Source organism: Triticum urartu, chromosome 4A (assembly GCF_056163025.1).
Source record: "Triticum urartu cultivar PI428250 chromosome 4A, HENAU_Tu73, whole genome shotgun sequence".
NCBI lineage: Eukaryota > Viridiplantae > Streptophyta > Magnoliopsida > Poales > Poaceae > Triticum > Triticum urartu.
In genome coordinates, this window is record NC_141876.1 from 137,945,651 (window position 1) to 137,958,865 (window position 13,215).

At 47.3% G+C, this 13,215-nt stretch overlaps 1 protein-coding gene across 1 annotated transcript; it reads left to right on the forward strand.

The window, feature by feature from the left end:
* Positions 1-733: 733 nt before the first annotated feature.
* LOC125527937 (uncharacterized) lies at positions 734-4,967 on the forward strand. The gene is made up of 7 exons (XM_087519607.1): positions 734-1,118; positions 1,400-1,521; positions 1,623-1,682; positions 2,694-2,810; positions 2,897-3,335; positions 3,419-4,188; positions 4,322-4,967. Exons 1-7 carry the CDS (start codon positions 1,020-1,022, stop codon positions 4,731-4,733), a joined length of 2,019 nt encoding a protein of 672 aa, XP_087375733.1. The 5' UTR covers positions 734-1,019; the 3' UTR covers positions 4,734-4,967.
* The last annotated feature ends 8,248 nt before the right edge of the window (positions 4,968-13,215 follow it).

Sequence of the window (13,215 nt, forward strand, 5' to 3'; positions counted from 1 at the left end):
TGAATTTGTCTTTTTTTGTACAGGTCGCATTTTAGTGTATTTCTACACACGTACACATAATGTATTTTTTTACTTGTACAATTTTTTTCAGGATTTTCTGAGAATGAAAAGTTCAGATTTTGAATCTTTCAAAAAAAGGCCTCCATGAAGGCCGAGAGCCAAAACGCCTCACTCTATAATAATATAGTATAGATATCTATAGACAGTATAGACATAGAAACATAGAGATAGGAAGGTGGCTGATGTGATTTTTGTGCGTGATGATCGTAGGGCGCCGCCTCGGCGCGATGGACGCCTAGCATCGCCAAGAAAAGGAAACTTTGAAGTTCTTCTCGTACTCGCTACTATATACGTACTAGAGTACATGGAGGATGTGTCTTATAGAGTAAATAATAAAAACCTTCCATTTTTCCCTAAAAAAAGATAAACCTTCGATGCATTTTTAGATGCAATCAACAACTTGTTATCGGTGAATTGCCCATGTGCCAAACAATGTCTATTCAATCGATGGCTAGAATTTAATGCTCGCCTTATCTCCAACTCTTGCAATAGGCAAGTTGGATATGCAGGATATATATCCATTAATTATTAGAACCTGGCAATCCATTCAGAAGAGATTCACTGCCCATTTTTAGAGGCGAGTTAGAACGTTCTTTGGCAAGCTACATATGTCTCGGTATATATAGTCCGCCGTGTTTCGGTGTTTGGGCGAGCATCTTTGCGTGGCCGCCGGCTTAACGAACTCGTACGTCCGTCGGCGTCGACTCCGGCGCGGCGCCTTTATAAAAAGCGGCAGATCCATCGCCGCGCGCAGCGAACCCGCCGCCAGCTAGCTTGCTTCGCCTTAAACTATTCTTCCGTAACAAACAGCAGGGCAGCAGCAGCGGGAGCAGGAGCAGCTGCCTCACGTACATATATACAAGCCATGCAGCTGTGCGGCTGCTAGCTAGTGTTGCTCCATCGATCGGATCCGGCATATCGACGACGTGCTGCGGATATATAGCTAGGCGACGGCGCACATGGCAGCGGTTCTGATCCTCCTGCTCGCCGCGGTGGTGGGCGTGGCTGCGACGGTGGCACGCGGCGCTGGCGTTATGTTGCATGTAGAGCATCACCAGGTACGCTAGTCCTTGACTGCTCTTCTTCTTGGTGCTGCATATAATGGCGTCGGTCGATCTCGGTGTCTCCTACGTACGTTTTCGCACGCTGTTCCAATTCATTGATTGTTGTATTTCTCAAGTACTAACCGGCGTACGTTATGTTTTCGCGCATCGCCGCGCGCGTTATGGTCAAACAATTGTTAAGCCTTGGCATGGACATTTTGGTATGGTTTTGTTTAATATATGTACGCGTACGTGCGTGCGTGCATGCATATGCATGGTGATGCATGGTGGTGCAGGTTGTGGTGGACAACGGCGTGGTGCAGGTAACGGTGTCCAAGCCGCAGGGCCAGATCACCGGCGTACGCTACGCCGGCGAGCACAACCTCCTGCACTTCACTAACGACGAAAACTCTGGCGGGTAATTAACCACGCAGCATGTGTATATATATTCGGTTTCTTATCCCTGCATGTATTGTATATGTTTCTGATCAACGGATCGTCATATTTGTATGTATGCAGGTACTGGGACGTGGTTTGGAACTTTCCAGGGTCCGGTCATCCAAGAGGCATGATCGACATGTACGTACATTCTCACTGCAAATGGCGTATATTATATGCTGCATTATACAATTCTAAAGGGTGGATTCTGTTTTCTGTTGCAACTTTGTGTGTGCTTTCCATGCAATTATTTCCGTTGATCTTTCCGTTAGTCTTAGTCTAACTAGCCAAATTCAGAGTATCATATGCAGTCGACTATTTGGCATAGGCGCATAGCCACAATGGTTCAACTTCGACCACAATAAGCAATCCTACTTTAGCATGGATTAATGTGGAGGGTGTTTCTTAACCAACATCGTAGTATTTGCAAGTACGGATTAAATGCAAATGTGCAAGACAGGAGGTTAGTAATATCCTGCCTAACTGAAGTAGTAATACACACTGCACACTAACCAAGCCAAAGAGTTTTATTTTCCATTGCGAAAAAAGGAGTCTGACAACACATACACAAACCGACCATGGGATGTAAAAAAAAAAACGCAGTTACAGAAGACTAACAAGCATATCGCCAAAGAATCACAGCCATATTTACCAGTTTTTTGTTTCCAACTGCTTACTCTGTCCTGTGCCACACAGCTCAACAGATATTTAATGTGATCACTATATCTCACTCAAGAAAAGAAAACTAATCCACTATATCAGCAGTACATATAACAGCTAGCTAGCTACAGATTCTAAAAAAAAAGCTAGCTAGCTACAGTACTTGGGTTTGAAGCCGCTTTACCTGATCGACCGTACCTGCATGCCAGCCTTCCGTAATAAGGTCAGTTAATTTGGTTGAAACCATTGTTGGTAGCATGCCAACACCGAAAGGGTGCGTAGTACTCCAGTAGTAGTATTTGACAACAAGACTGAACTGTAAAGTGTTGCTCCTTCAGTACAATCTGGAAAAGGTAAAGATCAGTTATTGCTGAATAAACAGAGCATGCACCGATGCACGTACACACGTTCTGATATCTCTGGAAAATGAATCGAAAGCACGAAAAATGTTGCTCAACCAAATTTAGCCGTGCCGTCTTTGAATTCGCGCAGGCTGGACAGCACAGAGTTCAGGGTCGTATCGGCCAGCGAAGATCAGGTGGAGCTATCCTTCAGGAGCACCTACGACCCATCACGCCTCAACAGCGTCCGGCTCACCGTCGACAAGAGGTGCGCCGTCCAACCTCCATCTTCTCCTCTGACAGGCGCATGCATGCAGCAAACCAATTGATTAATTAACTGGTGTTGATGATCAGGCTGGTGATGCTGAGAGGCAGCTCCGGGTTCTACTGCTACGCCATCTTGGAGCACGCGGGCAGCTGGCCGGCCCTCAACATCACGGAGGCGCGGCTCGCCTTCAAGCTCAACACGGCAAGGTTCACCTACATGGCGGTCTCGGACGAGATCCAGAGGTACATGCCCAGGGCGGCGGACCGGGACGCGCCCCGCGGCATGCCCCTGGCGTACAAGGAGGCCGTGCTCCTCCTCAACCCCGCCGAGCCGCAGTTCAAGGGCGAGGTGGACGACAAGTACCAGTACTCGCTCGACAACAAGGACAACGCGGTTCATGGCTGGATCGCCGGCGCTCCCGGCTCGGCCGTGGGGTTCTGGGTCGTCACCCCCAGCAACGAGTTCAAGACCGGCGGCCCGCTCAAGCGCGAGCTCACCTCCCACGTCGGCCCCACCTCCCTCACCGTAAGCGCGGCACACATTTTAAACTTAAATCTTTCCCGTGAAATGAAATTCCCGCGTCACACAGTCGTCGATCTGATTTGCAGATGTTTATGGGAACACATTACGTCGGGAATGACATCGTGGCCAAGATCAAGGAGGGCGAACACTGGAAGAAGGTCATGGGCCCGGTGTTCATCTACCTCAACTCCAAGCCCGAGAGGCGGGACTTCCACGCGCTCTGGGAGGACGCCAAGGCGCAGGCCGAGGCCGAGGCCAGCAAATGGCCCTACACCTTCCCGGAGTCGCCTGATTTCCACAAGGCTAGCCAGCGGGGCTCGGTCACCGGCCGATTGCTGGTCAGGGACAGGTTCGTGAGCGGCAAGGACATGCCCGCCCGCCGTGCCTACGTCGGCCTCGCCGCGCCGGGGCAGCCTGGCTCCTGGGCCACAGAGAGCAAGGGCTACCAGTTCTGGGCGAGGGCGTCGGCGACCTGCGGCAGCTTCGCCATCGGCAACGTCCGGGCAGGGGTGTACAACCTCTACGCCTGGGTCCCGGGGATCCTCGGCGACTATATGCACACGTCTACCGTGACGGTAGATGCCGGCGGCGCCGTTGCCCTCGGTGACCTCGTGTTCGAGCCGCCGCGGTCGGGGCCGACGCTGTGGGAGATCGGCGTGCCTGACCGGAGCGCCGCCGAGTTCTTCGTTCCTGAGCCCAACCCCAAGTACGTCAACAAGCTCTTCCTCAGCAAGGACAAGTACAGGCAGTACGGGCTGTGGGACAGGTACGCTGAGCTGTACCCCGGCGGCGACCCCGTCTTCACCGTCGGCGAGAGCCACTACTCCAAGGACTGGTTCTTCGCGCACGTCACGAGGTAGCAGACAGAAAACCAACTCTTAAATCTTAATGCTCTACTCTCCGGCCACGTCGACGATCTCCATTTCCAGCTAAGAGACACAGCACCAGTAATAAAAGAAGAAGAAAACTGACTTGCTTTTGGTGCGCAGGAAGACGAGCAACGGTTCCGACGCGTCGACGACGCGACGGATCCGGTTCGGCCTGTCCCGCGTCGTCGCCGACGGCACCTACACGCTGCGTGTGGCCCTCGCGGCGGCCCACATGTCGAGGCTGCAGCTGCGGGTGAACGGGGCGCCGGTGACGAGGAGGGGGTCGTCGGCGGACGCCGGAGTGTTCGTGACGCCGGACTTCGGCGACGGCAACGCGATCGCGAGGCACGGCGATCACGGCACGTGGTGGAGCTTCGAGTTCGGGATCAAGGGGTACCTGCTCATGGAAGGGGAGAACACCATCAGCATCACGCAGGTCAGGGCCTTCAGCGAGTTCATGGGGGTCATGTACGACTACATCCGGCTGGAAGGGCCGCCCGGTTCTTGGCGAGATCCCACACAACTTCCGTGAATGAATTTAGAAGGTTATGCCATATGTTTTTGCAATTTTGTACACAAGTTGTAGAACGTAGGTAGTTCAGCGAGGAGTGCCTTTTCACCCCCGAGCTCACCATCATGCGGCCGGGTAAACGTTAAACAGGAAAGTAAAAGAGTAGAAAAAACAGAAATATCTGGATTTTTTTTTTGTTGCAACAAGCATGTTTGAGTGGAAGAAATGACATTTGTGGATTGTGGTGGCCTGAAAAAAAATCGGTGCTCAATCAGTAAGTTTTTTTCTTGATAAAAATGGTCAAAAGCAAACAACACATTGCTAAAACCAAGATACCCACAGTCAAGAAGGCATAACACCATACAATCAGAAGAGAATGCATTGAATGGCATGGTGGAAGATGTGTGTACCAAAAGACCAAGGAGGAATGAGTTTTCGAGACATACATTATTTCAATATGGCCTTGTTAGCCAAACAAGCGTGGCGCCTGCTTGATAATCCTGATTCCCTATGTGCCACCATTTTAAGAGTTAAATATTTTTCGGATGGAGATTTAATGAATGCAAGTTTGAAAAAAAGATCTTCTTTCACTTGGCAAAGCATTATGGCTGGAGTGGATTCTCTCAAAAAATGTTATATTTGAAGAATTAGTAATGGACAGAATATTGATATTTGGAGAGATGCATGGATCCCGAATGGGGCCAATAGGAAAATTATCACTCCTAAAAGAGGGCAGCTTCTAACAAAAGTTGCTGATCTTATAGATCCAATCAACAATTGCTGGGATGAAGATTTGGTAAGACAAACATTATGGCCAATTGATGTCCAGAGGGTGCTTACGATCCCCCTCCCCACGTATAACATGTCGGATTTCATAGCTTGGAGTTTTACAAAGAATAGATTGTTCATGGTTCGTTCTACTTATCTGGAGGAATGGAAAACGCAACATGGGAGGAAATTGCAACAATCAGATGGCATGGGAGGAACAAGTGTCAATACTAGCAAGATTTGGAAATTATCTTGTCCAGCAAAAGTGAAGATCTTTATTTGGCGTACCTTACATGGAACCCTCACATGTTGTGTTAAACTTGCTAATAGACATATGAAAGTTACGCCCACCTGCCCATCATGTTCGAACGGGAATGAAGATACTAAACACTTATTATTTTTGTGTCAAAAGGCAAAAGAGGTGTGGGAGAAACTGGGATTGCATGAAGCCATTAAAAAAGCTTGCGCGGTCGATCGTGCGGGAGAGGCAGTACTTGAATTTCTACTTCTTATGTCAGAACACGAGCTATCTACAGTGGGCATACAGAATGTTCGCGAACTGATCGCTATAACAGCCTGGTATTTATGGTGGGGAAGACGTTCGCTAGTCCATCATGGGAAGACCCAAGATGCATACCAAATTTTGATGGGAGTCCGTGCTATAACAACAAACTATGTTATTGCCCAATCCTCCAAGGCAACAAATAAAATAAAGGGATGGACGAGACCCCCTCTAGGTTTTGTGAAATTAAATGTCGATGCTTCTTTGGATCAAGACATGTTTAGAGGCACAGTGGGAGCTTTACTTAGAGATGATAAAGGAAGATTTATTGTTGGAGGGAATTGGAAGATGGATTGGTGTGCAGATGTCTTAACAGCAGAAGCTATGGCACTGCGTTTTGGCTTATTACTTGCACAAAAGGTGGGAAGCAACCGACTTGTTGTTAACTCCGACAATATGGAAGTAATTGACACGATGAAGAATGGAGGACATATAGCGTGAGCGGGGGCAACTGTGTTTGATGATTGTTATTTTATGGCTTGTGATTTTCCGTTAGTTAGATTTGAACATTGTAATAGGAAGGCAAATAAAGTAGCTCATGAAATTGCTAGAGTAGCTAAATTTTCTGAGACAAGGGATTGGTTTGAGGAACCTTTGAACGATATTGGAAATTTTCTTATAAACGATGTAACCATTATTACTAATAAATAAAGAGGATGTTTTACTTTAAAAAAAAGAAGGCATAACACCATGCAATAAGTAACTCCCTTTAGTTCCAAAAATAATTAAAATTCCATGAATTTTCCAAGTCAAACTTTTTAAAATTTAACCAAGCTTTGTTGGACGAGCCGTCGCCAAATGCATTTTTTCCTACTAGTATAACACTAGTTGTGATCCAAGCTTTGTTGGACGCTCATCGTGCATGTAACCCCGATGTGATGTTTTTGTCAAGGGCACACATAGACAACTATCGATAGAGTGTTTAAGAAAAAAGATTGAAGATGGACTAGAAGTCCATGTGTCCAAGTGATGGGAGAAAAGGTGGTAAGGTATCTTAATGTTCTGGACGAAGGAAGTTAAGATACAAAGACTAGATCTAAACCTGATGTATATTGATGTGAACATTGAGGACGTGAACAATATTTCGTGGAGATTGACCGAAATGTATGGGGAGTTCCACCGGGAATACAAATTTAAAACTTAGGATCATTGTTGGTGTCAAAATCGGCGGATCTCGCGTAGGGGGTTCCGAACTGTGCGTCTAAGGTTGATGGTAATAGGAGACAGGGGACACAAAGTTTTACCCAGGTTCGGGCCCTCTTGATGGAGGTAATACCCTATGTCCTGCTTGATTGATATTGATGAATATGGGGGTTACAAGAGTTGATCTACCACGAGATCGTAATGGCTAAAACCCTAGAAGTCTAGCTTGTATGATTATGATTGCCCCTACGGACTAAACCCTCTGGTTTATATAGATACCGGAGGGGACTAGGGTTGTACAAAGTCGGTTATAGAGAAAGGAAATAGTACATCCGACCGCCTAGCTTGCCTTCCATGCAAAGGAGAGTCCCATCCGGACATGGGAGAGAGTCTTCTGTCTTGTATCTTCATAGCTGTCGGTGTCAAAACCGGCGGATCTCGGGTAGGGGGTCCCGAACTGTGCGTCTAGGCCGGATGGTAACAGGAGGCAAGGGACACGAAGTTTTACCCAGGTTCGGACCCTCTTGATGGAGGTAAAACCCTACGTCCTGCTTGATTAATATTGATGATATGGGTAGTACAAGAGTAGATCTACCATGAGATCAGAGAGGCTAAACCCTAGAAGCTAGCCTATGGTATGATTGTTGTTCTGTATGTTATCCTACGGACTAAAACCCTCCGGTTTATATAGACGCCGGAGAGGGTTAGGGTTACACAAAGTCGGTTACAATGGTAGGAGATCTACATATCCGTATCGCCAAGCTTGCCTTCCACGTCAAGGAAAGTCCCTTTCGGACACGGGACAAAGTCTTCAATCTTGTATCTTCATAGTCCAGGAGTCCGGCTGAAGGTATAGTCCGGCCATCCGGACACCCCCTAATCCAGGACTCCCTCAGTAGCCCCTGAACCAGACTTCAATGACGACGAGTCCGGCGCGCAGATTGTCTTCGGCATTGCAAGGCGGGTTCCTCCTCCAAGTACTTCATAGAAGATTTTGAACACAAAGATAGTGTCCGGCTCTGCAAAATAAGTTTCCACATATTGCCATAGAGAGAATAATATTTACACAAATCTAATCTGCTAACGTATTCCGTAGTGTGACATCGCACCATGGCCAAGCCTTTATTCGAATCGTTTTATTATCCCACCTCAGCGCGTCATGCGAGGCGGTTTCCTTGGCACGTCTTGTTAAAGTAGAGATCGTGTCCCCTTATTCCGGGATTCTCATCAATACGGGCGTGGGTAACCCAACCGCTTCTAGGACTCCTAGACTATAGGCAAGTCCAAACGGCCATGGAGAGGACGCTTGATATTCACCCTCTTTATAAAGGGACAAGGCTTTTATTTTTTTCCTCCCATGCTCAATCGAATCCTTCCGCCACCTCAAGCTCAAACACCCAAAGTTCAGGTCAGGTGCTCCGAACCTTCAATCATGTCCGGATCTAGCCTTCAAGGCTGATGGATACCTTCCTCCGTCACGGAAGAAGACATCAAAAAGTTGAGGGAGGCCAGATATCTGACCGCCGAGGTTTCGCATTGGCTGCCTGCCCGAGGGCAGGCCGTCCCCTCCCCCGAACCCAACAGAACGTCGTGTTCGTTTCCCACTTCCTCCGAGGTCTAGGCCTTGCTCTGGATCCTTTCGTCAGGGGTTTGATGTTTTATTACGGGCTAGATTTCCATGATCTAGGTCCGGACTCCTTTCTTCATATCACAACATTTATTGTCGTGTGTGAGGCCTTCCACCGAGTTACCCCTCACTTTGGCCTGTGGCTCAAGACCTTTGAAGTAAAGCCGAAGATGATCGAGGGGCAACACGCAGCGTGTGGAGGTGCCTCAATATGCAAGATGACGGGAGCTCCATGGCCCAAAGGTTCCATTCCAGAGGTGTCTGAATTGTGGCAACAGGAGTGGTTCTACATCACGGCTCCTAGAAGTGCCAAGTGGGCGGCCGCCCCTGTTTTCCGCCTGGGCCCTCCACCACCACTGATGTCATGGATCAGCAGAGGTCTGAGCTGGGGTCTAGCCAAGGACGTGCCTATACTGCAAAGCCGCATTAGAGATCTCTTTTGTGGCGACCCGACCCGAATGGATCAAGTGCTCTGTGCTCAGGTGTCATCCCTGGATCAGTAATGCTGACACCACACAGTACATCGAAGGATTTATAGCAGAGTGGCAATCACACACTTATTACATCGTTGTCTCAAAAGAGAACTTATTACAATAAATATGGCTTAAGGCCATCTAGTGTCGATAACAGCGGAAGACTTGGAAGATAAATGGGTCCATCAACTCCAACGGCATCACTGAGTATAGAACCACGACCTAAAAACACCTTACTCGTCGTCTGAAAAGTCTGCAACATGAGAAGTTGCAGCCCGAAAACGGGTCAGCACATGGAATATGCTGGCAAAGTAACATATAGAGAGTAATGGAATGAAACAGCTATACTATATGCATATGTGGCTGGTGGAAAGCTCTATGGTTACAGTTTTGCGTAAAGTCAATTTTTCCCTACTGCAAAGGAATAAATTTATTTAACTATCATGGTAGTTGTTAAACATCGAGAATGCTTGACAGCATTCCGATCCCAATTAAGTGAACAATTAAAACCCAACAACATTAATTAGAAGTAACATGATGAGATTCACATGATATTCAAGTACTAGATACTCAAGTTGTCCATAACCGGGGACACGGCTAATCATGATTAGTTTATACACTCTGCAGAGGTTTGCGCACTTTTCCCCACATGACTCGATCGCCTCCGTTTGTTTTCTCGCACTACATGGTGTTTGAGAAACGGATGCCGAGACATAGTCTTTCAGAAGCGCTAGCACCTTACATGTGGGGTAGACCGTACCACCTACAACCCCTACATCTGCTAGTCCACCCCGTAAGAGTTTGCACAACTTAGTCAACTATGCCAGAGCCCATAGTAGCATGTGGCTGCACACGGAAGTTTCTAGCATGAATTATCTTATGATCCCTTTAAGCCTGGGTGGCGGTCCGAAAAAAAACAGGCAAGTCCTGATAGACATCAGGTGCCTCAATCCACCCAGATGTGTGTTTAAGTTGCCACCTTAGATAAACCATTAAAATTATCAACTCACATCTGTCATGGATATCACTCACCCAATCCACGTCTACTAGCATAGCATGGCATAATAAGCAAACGTAGAAGTAACTCCCAAGGGTTTCATAATTAAACAGGTAATAGGTACTACCTCATCTACTTCCCATCCCACAATTTAATTAGATCCTAATCATGCAATGTGTGAGGATTGATCTAATGCAATAAAACATGGGTTGTAGAAAAGGTATGATCAAAGTGTTACTTGCCTTGCTGATGATCCGCGAGACCTAGGGTTTCGAAGTAACAGGCGGCGCAATCCGGGTAATCTATCGCAGACAAACAACAAGCATACAATAAGTACTCAACTAATGCACAGGTAAAACTCGAACAAGAGAACGAACCAGAAGGTTCAACTTAAGAACTCCGATTGCAAAGAAAGAACGAACCGAACAAAGAAACGGAAAACAAACGGCGGAAGAAAACAACTCGGTTCTAGCAAGTTAAATCTAGGTCAAATTTTACCGGGGCAAAAACTTGTTCAAGTTGATTAGACGGAACGGCGGTTTCGAGACGAAACTCCAGGCGCTTGAATCACCTGATTCCGATAAACGAGCGGGAAGAAAGACTAGAACGAAGATCGGATCTGAGATCACGATCGCGGAATAAATCCGACGAGAAGAAAAAGAAGAACGGTTAAACGAACGGACGTTCGTTAACCTAGAAGAATCCGGTGATCACGTTCGTTAGGACGAACGGTCCGGCGAATGGTCCAAAGGCAACTAAATCAGAAAAGAAACGAATCCGATCTAGGGTTTTCGGAGAAGAAAACCGAAACGAAAAACCGATCTAGAAAACGAATCAGAAGAGAAGAAAAGAATCGGAACGATTAGAAGAAAACGATCCGAGGAAAAGAGACGCGGGGCAACCTCCGGCGAGGGGCTCCGGCGGCGTGGCGTAGGGCGGCGGCGGCGTGGGCAAGGTGCGGCGGCGGCGCTAGGGCACAAGGGCGGCAGCGCGGGTGTGGGGTGGCGCGGCGGCAGTGTAGGGCGCGGGGTGGGGTGCGGTGGAGGGCTTGGGGCTTGGGGGCTTGGGGTTTGATTTGATGGGTTTAGAGGGGGGGGGGTTTACTTGGGGTAGGGGCAAGGAATTAGAATAGGAATAGGAAAACGAAACAAAGGAAAGGGGAGGGGGCTAACCGGCCAGAGTCCTTTTAGGACTCGTCTTGGACGAGGGGAGGCGGCGGCCTGGCGCTCCTGCGCCTGGCGCCTGGTGCACGGGAGGCTGGGGCGGTGGCTGGCTGGGCCTTTGGCCCGGCTGGCCTGCGATTTTTTTAACTGGTTCCGCGCACAGAAAACAAAAAGAGAACTAAACGAACTCCGAAAAATCTGAAGTAAATTTTCCCCGACTCCTGACAACGAGTCGAACAAAATGAACTTTACTCCGGGCCTAAAATGCAATTTTTGAAAACACGCATTTTTCCCTATCCAAAGAAAACAAACAAACTCCGGCAAACAAAATTTGATCTATTTATTAAATCTTCATTTTTCCTCAATTTTGGGAAAGTCATATTATTCCCTCTCTTATATTTTTGATATCGGAAAAATTATTGAAGACGAAATAAATAAATCAAATGATCCTCTTTTCAAATTCGAGAAAACTCTCAAATATGAAAATAACGAAATCTCCAACTCTCTCCGAAGGTCCTTGAGTTGCGTGAAATTTCTAGAATCAACCAAAATGCAAGAAAATATGATATGCATGATGATCTAATGTATAACATTCCAAATTGCAAATTTGGGATGTTACAAACCTACCCCCCTTAGATGAATCTCGCCCTCGAGATTCGGGTTGGCTAGAAAATAGGTGAGGGTGGTCCTTGAGCAAATCTTCTTCTCTTTCCCAGGTGGCTTCATCCTCTGAGTGGTGGTTCCACTGAACTTTGCAAAACTTGATAACCTTGCTGCGGGTAACTCGGCTGGCATAATCGTGAATCTTGACTGGCTTCTCCTCATATGTTAAGTCATCCTTCAACTGAATCTCTTCGAGTGGCACGGTATCTCTTAGCGGTACCTCCGCCATCTCGGCGTGACATTTCTTCAGCTGAGAAACATGGAATACATCATGAACTCCTGACAGTCCCTTTGGTAATTCCAACTTATAAGCGACTTCTCCCATACGTTGCAAGATCTTATACGGTCCAACGAAACGCGGTGCTAACTTTCCCTTAACTCCAAAGCGCTTTACTCCTCGAAGTGGGGATACTCGGAGATAAACTCTGTCTCCGGTTTCGTAGACTGTCTCCTTGCGTTTAGAATCTGCGTAGCTCTTCTGCCTGGACTGGGCTACCTTGAGCCTATCGCGAATCAACTTAACTTTCCGTTCAGACTTCTTAATCAAATCTGGTCCAAAGAATTGACGGTCTCCAACTTCGTCCCATGACAACGGTGTCCTGCACCTCCTTCCGTATAAAGCTTCGAAAGGTGCCATCTTCAAACTGGTTTGGTAACTGTTGTTATAAGAAAACTCCGCATACGGCAAGTTATCGTCCCAGCTAGATCCATAATCTAGTGCACAAGCTCTCAGCATATCTTCCAAAATCTGATTGACTCTCTCGGTCTGTCCATCTGTCTACGGATGAAAAGCCGTGCTGAACTTTAGTCTGGTTCCTAAAGTTTCATGCAAATGATTCCAAAACTTTGAGGTAAATTGGGTTCCTCTATCTGATACGGTACTCCTCGGAACTCCATGCAAACAAATGATCCTAGTCATGTATATCTTCGCCAACTTAGCACTGGTGTAGGTGGTCTTAACTGGGATAAAAATGTGCTACCTTTGTCAAACGATCAACTACTACCCATATCGAATCGTAGCCTGCTTTTGTCCTGGGTAGTCCCATGATAAAATCCATGCCTATCTTATCCCACTTCCATTCGGGTATCGGCAATGGTTGTAACAAT